This window comes from Panthera tigris, chromosome D3 (genome assembly GCF_018350195.1).
Source record: "Panthera tigris isolate Pti1 chromosome D3, P.tigris_Pti1_mat1.1, whole genome shotgun sequence".
Classification (NCBI taxonomy): domain Eukaryota; kingdom Metazoa; phylum Chordata; class Mammalia; order Carnivora; family Felidae; genus Panthera; species Panthera tigris.
In genome coordinates this window covers 53161088-53177795 of record NC_056671.1, presented here as the reverse complement: position 1 = coordinate 53177795, position 16708 = coordinate 53161088, and the positions used below count along the sequence as shown (strand labels likewise).

Here is a 16708-nt window from a genome sequence, read left to right as displayed (position 1 = left end):
GCAGAGGAGACACGAAGCTGAATGGCCCTGTGTCTAACAGCCAGAGCAGGTAACACGCTCACAGAAAAGCAGCGTCCTCACTATGAATGGGTTATTATGTGATGAAAGGGAACCTATGGTTCATTCGAAAAGGAAAAGGGAGATGTCAGTGAGAGGGGACATTGTAACTGGCTCTTGCAAGATAGTTCACTAGTAGCTGAGGTAACAGTGTCAGAGCCTGAAGGGTTCTGTGAGAATGGAGGGTGGTCTGTTGTGACCAGGGTGGGAAGTGAGGCTGGACAGGGAGGGGAGGGGCCTTGAAGGCCATGTGGGTTCCAGGAGTCCCCGGGCATCCATGAGATAGGCCTCAGAGGGAGCAGGGCCCTTGAGCATATATGCAAAGGGTTGATTTGTGGCCTGTGTGCCTATCTCTAGGATGAGTGTACAGTTTTCAAAGGGTCTGGGGCAAAAAAGGATAAAACAAAATGAACAAAGACCACTGCTCTAAGCAGATGAGTAGTGTGACTAAGATGGTATTCAGAAAGACTATTCTGATGAGAAGTGGAAAAATGGATGAAAATGGGAAAATACTAGAACGTGGAAGACCAGCAAGGAGCTTTCTGCCTGGGCCAAGAGGAATGACAAGAGCATATGCCGAGTCTGTGGCATTGGAGAGAGGACAAGGCACCAAAAAGAAGCCCTAGGGTGCCATCGGCTAGATGTGGTGGCCAACCAAGGGATCAGGGTTAATGAGCAAGTTTCTGGCTTGGTGATTGCTAACTGAAACAAGTAATGCAGGATAAACATCACATTTGGAGAATAAGGAAGTTAATGAGGAAGTTAGACTTGGGCCTTGTTTAAAGCTCAGGAGAGTTAATTTGGGGTCTGAATTTCATCAGAGAGATCTGGGCTAGAAACAGAGGAAGTGAGACGGGAATGCTAAGGGTGGGTCCCTGGAGAATACTGGCACTTGTGGGGGCAACGGGTAGTCAGTAGCAGAAGAGAGAACTGTCAGGGACATGAAGGAGTCAGGGAGCAGTGTCCCAGAGGCTAATGAGGACACAGTTTTGAGGAGAGAATGTTCTGTCTTGTGACATACCTCAAAGCAGATGGAATGAAGACCTGTGACAAGCCATTGAGTGTGGCATAGAGAAAACAGAGGCGACACCAAATGCAGTCTCAGTAGAGGGGTAGGGTAGGGTGCAAAAGACACTGTCCAGAGAAGTGACTCAGAGGGATATAAAAACTTGTTGGTTAAAAAAAAAAGTGTGGTGGGAAAGGGAAGTAGAATGGAGGAAGGTATCTGGAGGAGGTGGGGGCAAGGGAAGAACTCTTTAGGAAGATATGGACTTGAGCAAGTTTTGGGGAATTCCAGAGAGACTCTCGAGATGGTAAATACAAGGAAGCAGAAGGGAAGTATCCATGGAGCCAGATTCTGGAGAAGTTTACAGGAAACAGAAGTAGGTTCAAGTCAAGGAATTAGCCTTGGAAAGCAAGAACCTCTTCTCCCCTGAGGCAAGAGTATATATAGTTCATTGGGAGATGAGGTGGAGAAAGTTAGGGGGGTTCATGCCTATTACTTCAGTGTTCCTGATAAAGTGGGAGGCCATATACGTATGAGAGGTTGGCCAGGAAGGCGGGACTCAGTGGTGGGCAGTTCCCGCAACTGAAATGTGTTCATGTCCAGCTGTGTGGCCACAAACATGATTCAGGGGTGTCTACTGACATAGGAGCTTTGAGAATGGGTCCAGTAACCTTCATTCTAAACAGCTATGCCTCGTGATTCTTAGCCACGTGACCAAAATTACTGAGCTGCTTATTAGAAGACCAGATAGACTGGGCAAATGAGGATATAGCAGAGTGAAATTTAAGCCAGAGCTGACTGGCTTTCAATTCTGACACTGCCAGTCCTCCTAGGTAATGGTGATGCTTAAGGTATGAATACAGGTCAGAGTTTATAAGGATGATGTACTAAAGAAAGAAAGAAAGAAAGAAAGAAAGAAAGAAAGAAAGATAGATATACAGGGGAGGGGAGAGTACCTCCTGGTCAGTAAACAAGGCTGGATATTTGAAGGTGGTACAATTAAAAATCACAAACTTCAAAGGAGGTGAATTCATGAAAGAAGGAAGTAAGTGTGTGTGTGTGTGTGTGTGTGTGTGTGTGTGTAGAGTGTAGCTGTAAGTCTGCAGAATACTTTCTTTTATCCCTGGCTCCAAGATTGTAGACCTAGGAAAGCAAGCATTTGGCACAGTTTGAAAGGGAGAACACGTTTTCATTTAAGATGAGGGGTAGGGTGGTATTCTAGGGAAGACACTGAAGTACAGTATATGGAAGCTTCTTGGCAATGAAATGGTTCCAGGAAACATTTGAAATCACGGGAGGAGTATATGATATACCATATTTTCTTGACAAGATACATTATAAATTTCATAACAGCTTTTTGGGAACAAGAAAGAAGCAGTACATGAAATGCACACGTTGTAGGGTGTGTCCCTGTGTCAGGATGCGAAAACATAAGTCAGTGCGTGTCTCAGAGTTGAGGAAATACAATAATAGTTGTGGATTATGACACTAAAGGAGATGGTCAGTTTATCAATAGCTGGGGACTAAGAAAACAGTTTGGAAGACGTGATAAAGGCTGCGGGGCTTTCAAGGGGGGACCAAAGGTTCATTGGGTGGTTTATGAGGGAAAGGTGAGGACAAAAAGCAAAGACTGTTAACTGGAGGTTCAGGTAGTCATTCAGAGTAAAGTGAGAGAAAACTATAAGCAAGGGAAGAAATTGGGTGTTAAGAGCTGTGTGTTGTGACCAGTATTAGGAGATGAGAACTTGGGCTATATGGAGGCTGTTATTTTGGGTCATTTACGTGTGGGACACCTGTTGCACAAATGGCTTACAGGCATATTTTAGTACCTGGTAGAGCCAAGGGGTGGAAATAAAGTAGGAAAGAAGCAGGAAGAGAGGTGAGACAAGATTGGACATGGCCAGCTTTGCCATTCCTACCCATTCATCCATCCATCCATCCATCCATCCATCCATCCATCCAGTGTCCAGGCATTGCACTTTGCATTGGTGATGTGTGGCTAAAAACCACTCTGTGTTTAGAATACTTAGATTTGGTCACTTCAGGAGTAGTTGAGTAAGAAATCGTCTGTGTAAGTAGGCATAAAATTCCAGAAGTTGAGAAGCCTAAGTAGTTCCCTATTGGGAATAGGCAGTTTCTAGTGTTGGCCTCAAAGGAGGCAGTGGATGACTAGGGGGGTGTGATGCCTGATGTAGCTGTTTAGCCTTGAGCTGTGTGTGCTCAGGCAGCAGCCCAGGGGGAGTGGGAGAGAATGTGTATCTTAACATAACAATCCATTTTTTGACTTTGGAGAGGAATTCACCTGATGGGATATTTCTTCGGGAAATTCATGTCTTTCTCAGCACTGTCAATCAGATCTTTGGGTTTCTTCAGATCTTCCCGGCCATTTGAAACCCTGAGGGCAAAGTGGTGATAAAAATCAGAGTATCCAGAATTAGGCTTTAGATACCAAAAAATAGATATAGGCCCTGAACTCAGTCACAGGAAGCTGTGGATTTTTAGAGAAAGCAACTCTCTGGCTAGAGATAATATGCCTTACATTTTACTTGAAATGTAAGAAAATGTAAATATAGGTAATTCATATGCATTGACTATTATTTTAAGAATTATGTTTTAATAGAAAAAGTAATATCCTAAGTCATGTCACGTGATATGTTGTAGGCCACACTACCATGAGCATGTGGTTTGGGCCTGCACACTAACGGACCCCAGACCCATTTAGGTTTCCAAACTGGGTGGCATTGTCACATGTCTTGCTAATTCAGCATTAGAAAATTATAGTAAATACCATATATAACCAGTGATGCAACTAAGTTTTTCTCAACACATAACAGAAGTAGTTTGGCATCAGGCTTTGTTGACAGGACTGATGGGTAGCTTACAACTGACTTTTGTTCTTCCACTTGACCTGACCCTCTCGCGAACTGGCAGCCCCGATTCTATTCAGGCACCGAGTTCTGCTCTTTCCTTTTAACTCCATCCAGTTCCACCTTCCAAATAGTGAAAATCAAGATTTGATAGATTACGTTATTTACATTTGTGTGCTGATTGGTGGCACTGCTGGATAAATTGATTTCAGAGACTATATTTTTGACTTTTTAATTTCTTTTTTATTTAAAAAAAATGTTTATTTATTTGTTTTGAGAGACAGGGAGAGAAAGCATGTGTAGGGGTGGGGCAGAGGAGAGGGAGAGAGAGAGAATCCCAAGTAGGCCCCATGCTGCCAATGCAGAGCCCGACATGGGGCTCGATCCCATGAACTGCTAGATCATGACCTCAGTCGAAATCAAGAGTTGGACGCTAAACCGCTTAACCGACTGAGCCACCCAGGCGCCCTGACTTTTTAATTTCTAACTGGGGAGAGAGCATACGTTCTCACTGGAAAAGCTCAGGTTAGCACAGGTGCTGAGTGAAGATTGGGGGTTCTCTGTGGAGTTCAGCGGGTCCTTTTTCTTCAGTTGCCCTTGGCATCTCAACAAGTGAAGTAAAGGGGGGCTAGTCTGGCTGATTGCTTATGTTTTTACACGTAGAGAAAGTTTTATCCTCTTCTGGTTTTAAAGCACTGGAATGCTTCTTTGAGTGAAACCTCAAGGGGACATCCAGTATGTAAAGGAGGTGACAGTCACTTCAGTGGGTGCAGTGGTGGGAGGACCCCAAGTCTCCCTGAGAGATGTTTTTCTACTGAGGATCGTTTGGAAACCATGTCACCTCTTCCCGGCCATTCTCTGTAATGTTCCCTTTTCCCTTCACTTTCTGTGCATGGCATCTTTCCCCTAACACCTTGTGTTGAGAAGTGAGCTGGTGTATTGAATTAAGAATATGCAGATTAGGGGCGCCTGAGTGGCTCAGTCATTTAAGCGTCTAACTCTTGATCTTAGCTCAGATCATGATCTCAGGGTTCGTGGCTGAGATCACAGCCCACATCGGGCTCTGTGCTGACAGCATGGAGCTTGCTTGGGATTCTCTCTCTCTCTCTCTCTCTCTCTCTCTCAAATAAATAAGTAAACATTAAAAAAAAAAAAAGGAATATGCAGATTATGACCCGCTGGATGAGGTTAGCACAAGCCATTCACTTGGGGTAGGCAGGTAGTCCCTCAGCATCTGAGCTCCCACTTTTGGGGAAATGAAATTCAGGCAGTCATTTTGACTGGAGTTACAGTTTCAGTACACCCATACACAGGAAACAGAGTCATAGGGTTTAATGACAGATTCCAGAAGCAGGGGGGCTCAGTGAGCTGGGAGAAGGGCAGTCTTCTGTTCCAGGTTGAATGAGCAGGAGATAGAGAAAGGTAGCCGACACCTATCACTTATAGGATGGTTGGGACAGAGGTCACTTAACTTTTTGGTGGGCTTAACTCTAAGTGATTATTTTAAAAGATGCCCTGACAAAAGCAAAGCAGAAATTTATGGCGGAAATCCTAAACTCAAGTCCTTATCTAAGTGACAGACTCTGGGTGTGAGCAGGGTTATCATAGTGTGAAATGCCTAGGCAGCAACTCAGAAAAACAAAGTTGTTTTTGCAGAAGAACAATGGTTGTTTTTCTCATCACAACTGACCCCGTGATGCCTAGGCATTAATCTTTAGGGAAAATCATAGGCACTATCTGAACAGTGGAGGTATTACAAGCCACTGGCAGGGTTTTGGTCATCCAGCACATGAAGCACCTAAGCAAAGCAAAAATGCCAGTCAGCAATATCTATAGACAACAATTGGAAATGCTGTTTGTAATGACCCTCTCCATTTGTTGAGGTCCAGCAAAGAAAATAAACCAAAGCCCTTGGATAAGGTTAAGGTAGGTATTTGATTAAAAACCTGGGTAAGATGATGGAATACATATACCTGTTGGGCTATCTTTTGTAAATGTGTCTGAATGTTTCCAGAATTATTAATATTCATGCAGCAGACGGGCCCTTTACAGCACATATAGCTTCTTCCCTGGCCAGTAGATAATCTAAAACTAAACGGTTATCCAAAACTGTCTGCTGCTTCAGGGCTGGGCTTTGGTGTAACAGTCCAGTGTGTTTGGCAGGGTGGCTGACAGGTTGCTGTTTATCTTAATAATTTGTTGTCGTGTGCCTAGTGGGGTGGCAGCTAGCCCAGTCCCAGTGAGGGATAACAGCAGACCTGTGCCCAATATAATGGGGTTGAATACTGTATGCTTTTCACGTGAGGGGGCAGAGATACGGATTGGCGGGTCCTGTTCAGCGATGTGTAAGGGTAGCTCCAGGGAGACTGAAGTACACTGGTAGGAATAGACAGGACTCGTGGGGGCTGGCGCGGAGGCAAATGCATTGGAGGTTGAGGGAAGAAGTGCACATATGGAGAGCCACGTATCTATGACAGCCCCAGGGCATTGCACCCACAGTGGACACTAACTGCTTAATCAGGGAAGCTAAAGTAAGTTGGAAGTCCCTCCTGGATGGTTGGGCATTGAGGCCCAAGGCCACAGGAGTGGTTCTCCTTGGGACAGGGTGTAGATCATAAGCATCCATGTGGTGTTGGTTCCTGGGCAGATACGGAGGATTATAAAAGGCGGTGGGGGCTCCTGCCAAGCATCACATAGTGTACTGCAAAATGTCCTGCATGAGAGCAGTTGAGCACCATGGACAGAGGTCAGGCAAGCCACAGGGGCGTACAGGGAGAGCCTTTTGCTGGTCAGATGGGGGCAGGATCAATATATTAGCTTCGTAGGCCACTAACTCGGGAACAGCCTTTGTTGAGCCTGGTAAGATGTCTGGCAATTCTAGCAGCCCTCAAAATAAGCTGTGATTTCTGCCTATTGTATAAAAAATATTTAAGACTGTCAGAAGACTTGAATAGGAGGATTGTCTATTTTGTGTGTCCTAGTGGATAATTAGGGAACTGTATGGGTAATTGTCCCTCCCAGAAGAGAGACAAGCTCTGGGGAGTTGCTGGGTCCCTAGGGCAGAGGCCTTGGCAGCTTCTACTCTCAGAGGTCAGAGTTTGGGAGCCCAGATCCTGGTGCCAGGGCTGGGACATTCCAAGCGGTAATGACATTTGCCTTCCAGGTGGGCCGGTGGTCTCTTGAAGAGCCCACAGTGCCTGAGCAAAGACTTCCGGCTTGTATTTGAGCTGTCCTGGATTGGGGCCCGTGATGTCCAGAACCACTCACACAGAGGGACCTTTGGTCATCTAATGAGAGAGTGAGCTGAGTTGAGGTGCCACTCCTCCATGGGGACTGAGAAGCGGCCTGGAAGCCCTAATATCTCCGGGGGCCCTCTGTTGGGTTCCTGGCTGAAGGGGGGAGAGGGGCCATTTGCCTTTACTGGCAAACAAGATTTGGGCTTCAGGAAAATTATCTTTTTCATGTCTAGCTACAGCATTAATGTGGTCTAATGCCTATTATGCCATATCTAACATTGCTGTGAATTGTAACAGTATGGCCTTATAATTGGGTGGGGGTGCTTTAAGAAGAACTCCTTAGATTCTGGCCCCGAGGGCACCCTCTGGGTTGGAAGTGGCCAAGGGGGTCCGTGGAAGCATGCCCATTAGCCCATCCCAATTTTATATAAGCGGAGGCATGCTTCATCTAGGCTTGTCTACGCGCAGGGAACCCGGGCTGTAATAACTGTGATGGACGGACAGGCCTGGTGCCAAGCCATAGAAACACACATCCGGTGAGGCAGCTTCTTCCTCTCATCTCTGTGGACTCCGGAGGCTTGTGGGGGAGGTCTCTTCCTGAGAGTCTATTCCTGTTTTTGTCTGCATCTCTTGCCCTGGTGGCTCGATGCATTTGGGAGTACTGTCGTTGTGGTGACAAGTCTAGAGGCTCCTCCAGGGTGTCTGTAATAAAACAGGCCCTCAATACCTTGGGTTGTTTTTTTGGTACAAGTTATGAATTTTGAGGACTTTGGCCAGTCTGGCCAGGACACGCATCTCAGCCACTGTAACCAACAGTTCAGAGCCAGTTCCAAAGACCTGTAAGAGCCAATTTGCACCCTTCTCCCCCTTCCTATGGGCAGATTTTTCTAGAAAACCCTTGCATTTCTATTCTGTATAATTAACTTGTCTCCATTTCTTTTCACCCTGGTGGTTGGGCGTTTTGGTTGGAAGGATAGCGACAGGGGACACCTGGGATGGAGGTTGCCCCTTCCCGGACTCGTGCTGCCACACCTGCCTTTCTAGGTTGTTCCAACCAACCCTCCAAGTGGTCGGGGTTCCCCTCCACCAGTGCAGCAGTAGCTGATGTACTGGGGAAAGCTCCCAAGCCTCAGGAACATAGCACCGGTGATTAGGCGTGTTGATATGCCACGCTGTTCGGTACCGAACAGGCCATCTGAGCAGGGGTCTTACAAATGTCTAGTGGTTTTTCAACCTCCACTGGGAACTTGGGAGGAGCCGGTACCGTGTGTTCAGGGGCCCTGCTTTTGTGGCGGGAATGTGTCCTGCTGTACCACACCAAGGATGGGACTCCTGACATCCCATGGGGTTGGGGGGGTGATTTGCGACAGCAGCAAGCATTGTGGCAGCATAGGAGGTTGTTGACCTCAGCATTGTGTCCACCCAGAGGTCCGTGATGCCCCTGGTAGAGTCACCTCTCTCATGTGTTAGGGCTGGCTTTCCAAGCTCAACACCCTAGTCCCAGCCACCAACAGCGTGGGCCCAGCAGCCAGCCACACCTGTGGCACTAATCTAAGAGAACTCCCTTCCGTGTCCCTGCCACTGCCCTGCCCTGTCCACTGTCCCTGCCTGGGGAAAGGCGGCAGGGTCCTGCTATTTCCACTAGCTCACCTTGGCCCGGTGCTGGGACTCTTGCATGTGAGTATTGCAGATTACCTCCAGACCTGGCACACAGCAGGGACTTGTTTAGGGACTAGTGGGAAACACACCTACTGCTGACTGGAGCCTGCTGGTGGTCAGCTTTTCAGGGGAGTCTGCCTTTCACTGCATCGACAATTTAGGGTGGGGATTTGTGAACAGTACGCAGCCGTGCAAAAACAGTGCCACAGACTGCCAGCAAGCAGTGGGTTCCTTCCCAGGGAGACTGAGTGGTCTGGGAGAGGAAGTTAGTAAGCCATTTGTAGCTCCAGGGCATTGTATGGGGGTACACACTGCACCCACGATCCCATCATTATCACCGGTTGTGTTGAGAAGCAGAACTGGTATATTGAATTAAGAATACCCAGATGCCACCCACATGGGGCAGGCAGGCGCTCCCTCAGCATCTGAGCTCCCACTTTGGGGAAATGAAACCCAGGGAGTCATTTTGACTGGAGTTACAGTTTCAGCACACCCACACAAAGGAAGTCGAGTCACAAGATTTAATTACTTCCAGATCCCAGAAGCAAGGGGGCTCGGTGAGCTGGGGGAAGGGCAGTCCTCTGTTCCAGGTTGAATGAGCAGGAGAGAGAGCAACTATCACTTACAGGGTGGTTGGGGCAGAGGTCACTTAACTTTTTGGTGGGCTTAACTCTAAGTGATTATTTTAAAAGGTGCCCTGGGGAAAAGCAAAGGAGGAAGTGATGGCAGGAATCCTAAAGTTGCATTCTTATCTCACTGGTGAGACTCTGGGTGTGAGTATGGTTATCATACTTTGAAATGCCGAGGCAGCAGCTCAGAAAAAAGAGTTGTTTGTCTCATTGCACTCCACCCCACTAATTTTGTGCTTCTTCTTCCTCTCCTCTTTCGGATCACGCTTTTACTGTTCCCAGTAGTGGCCATCCTATCTTGGAGGCCTGTCCCTTACCATCCGTCCCCCCTCACCCCCAAAATAGTACTGTTGCTGTGACCACTGGCATGACAACTTCATGCCACTGGGTTGTCTTTGGCCTTCAGCCAGTATGAGATTAAGATTTCAGAGGAAAGAGCAGCAAGCACATAGGAAGGCAGCTGAGGGACTCTGAGGACGGTGCGTGGGGGGCAGGCAGAAGGGAGGTTGGACTCTGGATGCCTCATGCATTAGAGATGGTTAAGTGGTGGGCACCGGAGGCCCCGCCCATTGAGAAGAGAGACGTAAGACTTGCCTCTTCGTTTGCCAGTGCATGTGTGTTTGAGATGAAAACGCAACAGCAAATGAGACTGGAGGGCCCTGCTGACAGTAATGATGATTACAGCTGTTAAAGCAGTCATGCTGGAAAAAAGGCCCAAAAAATTGGTTTAACAGTGCATATAGAATACCAGCCTCAGTTACTCATATGAACTGCCTATTATTTATAATGACTATCATTTTAGCAATCATGCATACCATTAAGTGCATCAGATTTGTTTGTGTGAATTTTATTTGATTACAGTGGTAGATTCAGTCTTTGTCAGCTGAGCTGGTACTTATATTGATCAGTCTTACGCTGTGAACCTCCCCTTTCTCTTTGAGTTCATACGTTACTCTTTCCTTTTAGGTGAGCCTCATCTTTCTAAGATTAGCTACTTTGCATATCTTACCACCCAAAAGGCAGGGTAAAAGGCCACAGATGTAGTCAGGAGAACTGGCAGACATTAGAAGGTTGCACTTTTCTCCCCCCAGCTTACCCTTTGAAATGTAGACATTTGTATTTTATTTAATTTTTATTTAAAAAAAATTTTTTTTTAAGTTTATTTATTTTGAGAGAGAGACAGCATGAGTGGGGAGGGGCAGAGAGAGAGAGAGAGAGAGAGAGAGAGAGAGAGAGAGAGAATCCCAAGCAGGCTCTGCACTGTCAGCGCAGAGCCCGACGCCGAGGCTCGAACTCACAAAACCGCTAGATCAGACCTGAGCCAAAACCAAGAGTCAAATGCTTAACCAGCTGAGCCGCCCAGACACCTGGCATCTGGTTTTTACAATGCTTCTCGCTGGCATGCCTGAGTGTTTAATGGAAGCTACTGATACTCCTGCCTAGTTAGGAGGAAGGGAGGGAGGGGAAGAGACGCAGTTGTGAAACCTTAGGGTACAGAACGACAGGAGGAAAGGAGAGGGCTCTCTCAAAGAGGAATTGAAGGTTTTATATGTGGAGTCATGGCCAGTCAGGCTCAGACGACCTGAAATGGGAAACCTCATTTGTTGGTATGTATTTTATGAGATGAAGAGGTTAGACCTAATTTAGTTCTGTTAGTTCTCAGTTCTGTTTCCGACTGAGTTAATGGAAATGACTTTCCACCCAAGAGTCTTTTGTCATTTCAGTGGTACACAACAGAAAAGCTAGTAGTAAAAACACCTCCAGTAAGATATTTGTTAACTCAGAAAGTGAGTGCCTGGTAGGCCAGGAATATCTTAAAAGCCTGTAGTTTTCCAGTTTTGCAAATCAAGGGGATACTGGGTAGGTGCTAAAAATATAAATTGCTTAAGTTGTGTTTGCAAATTCTCTCTCTTAAATGTCAGTAGAGGACAGTAGGAACAGCTAACGTATATTGAGTGTGTACCTTTGTGGTTGATGCTGTTGCTTGATCCTTCTCATGGCACTGTTTCATCTAGTGGACACAACCACATGGGGAGGCAGGTGTTACCATCTGCTTTTGCAAAGAAGGAGGCTGAGGCACAGAGAAGTTAAATAGTGTCCCCAGTACACAGAAGGTAGGATTTGGCGGTTTCCTGCCAATCTAACCGCTTAATTAACACTTACAGACTGTGCTCTCGTGCTACCTATGTTGACTATGTGGAAATTAAAAGTAGTTTTAAAATATGTGACTAAATTGTCAAATTACAATAATAAGCTAATCTGTAATGACGTGCAAACGTTTCCCAAAGAATATTAAAAATATTTGCTGTATTAAACAATTTGATTTCTCTTATCTTTGGCTGATTTACCAAAGATAGTGGAGTGATTTTATAATTTATCATCCAAACTAAAACTGAAAGGGAATGATACTAACAATCATGTGGTGATAACAGGAATAAACTGTACTGTCCTGGCAACTAAGTTATGCCATCAGCCCTACCGATTGTTGTTTGTCTTGCTTCGTATTAAAACAATTCTTCACGTGTTTGACCTTCTAGGGGGATTCCTCAATGTCAATGTAAGTGAAATCAGTTTTGATGAAATTCATCAACTCTTCTCCAAGGATTTAGATATTGAGCCAGGAGGTCACTGGAGGCCTAAAGACTGTAAACCCAGATGGAAGGTGAGGTAAATTTTTTCATAAGTAATATAATTGTTACTGTGCATTTGAGGAAAAGTGTGCTTGATTCAGAATATATAGTGAAATATATTTGTCTTCAAAATGTAAGGCAACAGAATTTTTGTATTTAATGTATAGGTATTGACAGTTCAGATAGGATTTAATAGTGTTGCCTGGGAAGGCTGTAACCACACCTCTGCGTATATACAAAATGTGTGCTCGTGCGTTGTCTCTTGGAGATCCTGGTAGTAAATGCCTCATTTGAGATTGGCTTGGAAAACAGATTTTTTTGTCACCATTCTGTTTGGAATGGGCAGAGGCTCTGACTTTTCTGCCTCCTGCTGCTGTCCGCAACGCTCATTGTCACCTGTAGGCATGGCCCTACCGAGTCCTGGAACTGTGACTTCCAGTTGGGTCTCACACTGGGGTGTTCTTAGAGTCTCAGCATCCTCAAGAGGCTGCTTGCAGGTCACAGTGGGACACAAAAAGGAGAACTTTGGGTTCTTCACCTCTGTTTCAGAAGGCAGAGCACAAGCTTTTTATCTTTTTGACTTGTCAGACTTCTACGTAATGTTTTGTTTGAAAAACTCTAAGGGAATGGTCTGCCTCTGCGGTTTAAAAAAAGTTGTAAACCCTGATTTAAATCAGAGTTGCTCACAGTACTGTGAAATTTGCGAGTGGGTGCATATATATATATATATATATATGTTCCTGTAAGGTGGTTATGTTTGAGTAGGAAATAGCATTTACAGAATTCAGGTGAAAACTACAGAGGATTGAATCAATAGTTATATCCTGGAGGATTGTGATATAGCCTTAATTTGGGAAAAGTTTTCAGTTCCTCTTTTGAATATTAGTATTTTGCTAAAATATTTGTCTTTTGGTACAAAGAAAAATCACTGCTGTGAAGGAGAATGTAGATAAAAGTGCTCTGACTTAATTGGCCTTGAACTCTTTGTGTTGGGGAAGTGTGTTATTTCTATCTGCATCTCTAACACCAGATAACACTATATTATCTTGTCTAAGGTAAGCACTAAACCCAGTTTTGCTGAATTGAGGTTACAAGACAAATAAATGTCTTGTTACATTTTTTTTTAAGTTTATTTATTTATTTTGGAAGAGAGAGCATGAGCAGGGGAAGGGCAGAGAGGGAGAGGGAGAGAGAGCCTTGCTCTAAATTATTAAATAAATGTTAGGGTGTTTTTTTTTTTTTTTTTTTTTGCCTCAAAGAAGTTGTGAAACTACTTAAATGGATTCCAGTACAAATTTTGGCAAATCATTTATTTTACAGTTGTCTGGTCAGACTCCGTTAATAAATGAATCTTCATATTTCATGATTGATTTTTCTCACATTTGTATACAAAATAGGACCTAATTTACACAATTCTACTTTTAAAACAGATCCTGGGCAAATAAATTATTTTTCTTGGGTGATGAGTATGTTGAATGCTAATAAGAGAAAAAAGCATCATTAATCTCAACAGCTGTGGGGTAGCATAGAGGTTGGTCTTCTGACGTGTTTAGGTGGGGTACAGCATACTGCTTAGATGTGCATTGTGCACTGTGGTAGAGTAATTTGGGATTGGGAACATTTAGTGTTCTTGTTCTTCCTTCATTGATTGGTCTATATCAGACATTGGATTTTAAATTTTATGGTTTGCTTTCTTCTTCTCACTTTCTGGGAGAAAAGTATATCACACACAAGTAGTTCTATTTAAAGATTTTAGTAGACTATAAACTCCGTGTGAATGACTAGGTAACAATATTGAAAGTGGAGTTCCCAAGAGCAAGCTAATTCAAGGATCTAAAAATAAGCTTATTTTATTTAGGAACCGTATGGTAATGCTGTTGTTATTTCAACTTGATGCAAACCGTTCTCAGAATACAGTTTCTGGTTCTGAGCTATGCAGCTAAAAGTATGAGAAGAGATTTGGACATGATTCAGAGGTGACTGGTACTTGCCGTGTTTAACTAATTAAGGGCATTCCCCTTCTCTCCCTGCCTCCAACCTGTTTACATTCTAATGATGTCCCATTCTAATCTTGGAACAGAGTTGAGAGAGAGGGAAAGAAGGAATTACTAGATTTATGTTAAACGTCTGCTACCAACTTGATTCTTAATATTTGAGGTTCTTTTTCTTTAAAAAAAAAAACAACTAAGTTCATTAATGGCCAATTAATTGGAACTGAGATCTTTGAAACCGAGTGATTTCAGCAATTCTCACGTATTTTGAACACTACAGGTTCCCGTGGAAAACGGGTTGGAGCACAGATTGGAGGCCTTATACAGGCAAGCTTATTTCTAAAGGGGTTTGGAAGAGGAAGATGATAATGCTTTTCTGGACATTAAAAGGCGAAGTGTTCACCTATGACCTTGCTTTTCCATGCAGGGGTCAGGTGGAGGTCTGAACTGGAGGTCTAAAGCCTAAAGGCTTAAAGAAGCAGGCAGCTGCCTGCTGTGGGTGTCTGCTCAGAGGCAGGGTTCCATATCTAGTCCTCAAAGATGAGTCTTAGCATCTATTTCAGAACTACCCAGGGTGTTTGGTAAAAGTGAATATTCTTGAACTTAGTCCTCAGACATTCTGATTTTATTGGTGGAAAGGGACAAGAACCTGCATTTTTTTTTTTTTTTTTTTTTTTTTTTTTTTTTTTTTTTTTTTTTTTTTTTTTTTTTTTTTTTTTATCAAGTGCCTCCTGTTTGAGAAGCTCCCGCAGACACTGGAAATGGGGAGGATGAGGACGATGGACCGGAAACCACTGACGAAGAGAGAGCACAGCAACTTCTACTGTGTTCCGTCTTTGTCAGTGGCACAGAGCTACCGCACCCCTCAAGTAGGCAAGTTTGCAGCCAAGTCGTCTAGGGACACTGTAGCCGGTGGTGTGCCTGAAGTTTGAAGAAAGTAGGACAAAAACTTAGTGGGGAAAATGTATGTAGTAAACACTTTTCTTGCTAATCTCCTCATGGTGAGTATAAGAGCACATAAGCAAGCAAGAAATGTAGGTGCATAAATTCAGTAAGATTAGTGGCTTAAAGTGGGAGCAAACTGAATGGGATAATTTTGCTTGAACAAGAGGTGGCGAGGAGGGATTGGTGAAGATGAAGTGCTGTTTTGCAGAAGATAACGACCAGATGTTGTCTGTCTCTACTGGAGATGCATCAATGGGAGAGTGGCTCGCACAGCAAATTAGGGCACATGTGAGAAATGTCCTGAAGCAAAGGTTATTGAACCTTAAATATATTATTGCAGGACCCTGAGATCGTCGTTTTCTAGACAATAATTTGTAAACTGTTGAGAATGTCATTCCACCGCCACAAGAAGGGACATGCCAAATGAATTTTTAAGATACTGTTTTGCTTTATTTTAATAAAAACTTTGCTTTAGGCATGTTCAAAATATTTGATAATGGTCTCATTAAAATGTGGCCATTTATTTGCTATTAAGACAACAGTTTAGCTTATTTTGAATTTGCCAAGACACTGGTAGTTTTTTTCTTTTATAATATTCTCAGTTTCCTTGTAAGGTTAAGAAAAAACCCCACAAGTCTTGATATTTTAAATGCTTCATTGAACAAATTGCTGATTTAGAGGCTATGACCTTGTCTATTCTTATATGTTCAACCCATCACTCAGCATAATTGTATTTAATTAATGTGGACCATCTTTAATGTGGACTCGGCAGCTACTTAATAGCTTCTTCCTTTAAATATCTTCCTTTAAATAATTCGCCTTAACTGCTTTTGTAGCCCATTTACATTGTCACAGGCGGCTGCCTTGTGGCCAAATTCAGAATGAGGAAGGGCAAGCTTGACCCTTACTTCTGCAGAAGTTACCACACTGTTCACATCTGGTAAAGCCAGTGGTAGGGATTTGTTCTTGCCATCTGACTTCTTCCCCTTCTTTTACTTTTCGTAGTCATTTGCTCTCCTAAGAGTGAACGTAGGGGTCCCTAGCTGCCTTGGGAGTTGTGTTGCTTTGGGAGTTCTGTGACTATGCCAGCAATGAATACTGGACACCCATCAGCAGGTCCCCAGTCAGTGGGATGTGTGTAGAATGAGCAGTGGCCGCCATGTTGGGGGTGGGCAGACTCTTGGATGTGAGTTAGCCTTGCTCCGGCAACCTTGTGGTCCTTACGTTCAAGAGGTACCTTACGGGTGAACCAGAAGGGAATGGGATTAAAAGTGCGGCTGGCAGAGAGGCACCAGAACCTCTTTAGTTCTTACAACTCACTGAAAATAAAATAGTGCACACATGAAAATATCAGTGTCATAGCAGCCATTGTCTCTTTTTCTGCTGTCTCATCAGCATTTAGGGAAAACTAGTGGTGGTGATTCTAGTTTAGACATCTTCAGTTTTGCTAAACTACCTTTTGTGGGTTTTTTAAAATGAAACTATTTTAATAATTTAAAAATTTCTCTATTTATCCTGGTAATGTAAAATACATTAGTAAATGTTACTATTTTCTGTTGACTGTGTCTAACGTCATGACCTGATTTTACAAATAGGACCAGGTCCAGAACCTATGCCCTCTCAATTATTTACATTTATTCATTCAGTAGTAAAAATTATTTGGTATAGGTGAAATTTTAGTAAATCCC

General features: G+C 43.9%; 1 protein-coding gene across 10 annotated transcripts in view; it reads left to right on the top strand.

Moving 5' to 3' along the window:
* B4GALT6 (beta-1,4-galactosyltransferase 6) overlaps window positions 1–16708 on the top strand; it is a 98303-nt gene that overhangs the window by 34991 nt on the left and 46604 nt on the right. For 7 of the 10 annotated variants that reach the window (XR_006209864.1, XM_042962043.1, XM_007093057.3 and 4 more), the window contains one exon: window positions 11992–12116. The exons of 1 other annotated variant lie outside the window; for it this stretch is intronic. Coding sequence is in view for 6 of the 9 variants with exons in the window: in XM_042962043.1 (XP_042817977.1) it covers window positions 11992–12116 (125 nt within the window). In the remaining 3 variants the exon portion in view is untranslated. Of the gene's footprint in view, window positions 1–8393; window positions 8844–11991; window positions 12117–16708 lie in introns of those variants that run through there. 2 more of the 10 variants (XM_042962047.1, XM_042962049.1) reach the window with 2 other exon arrangements.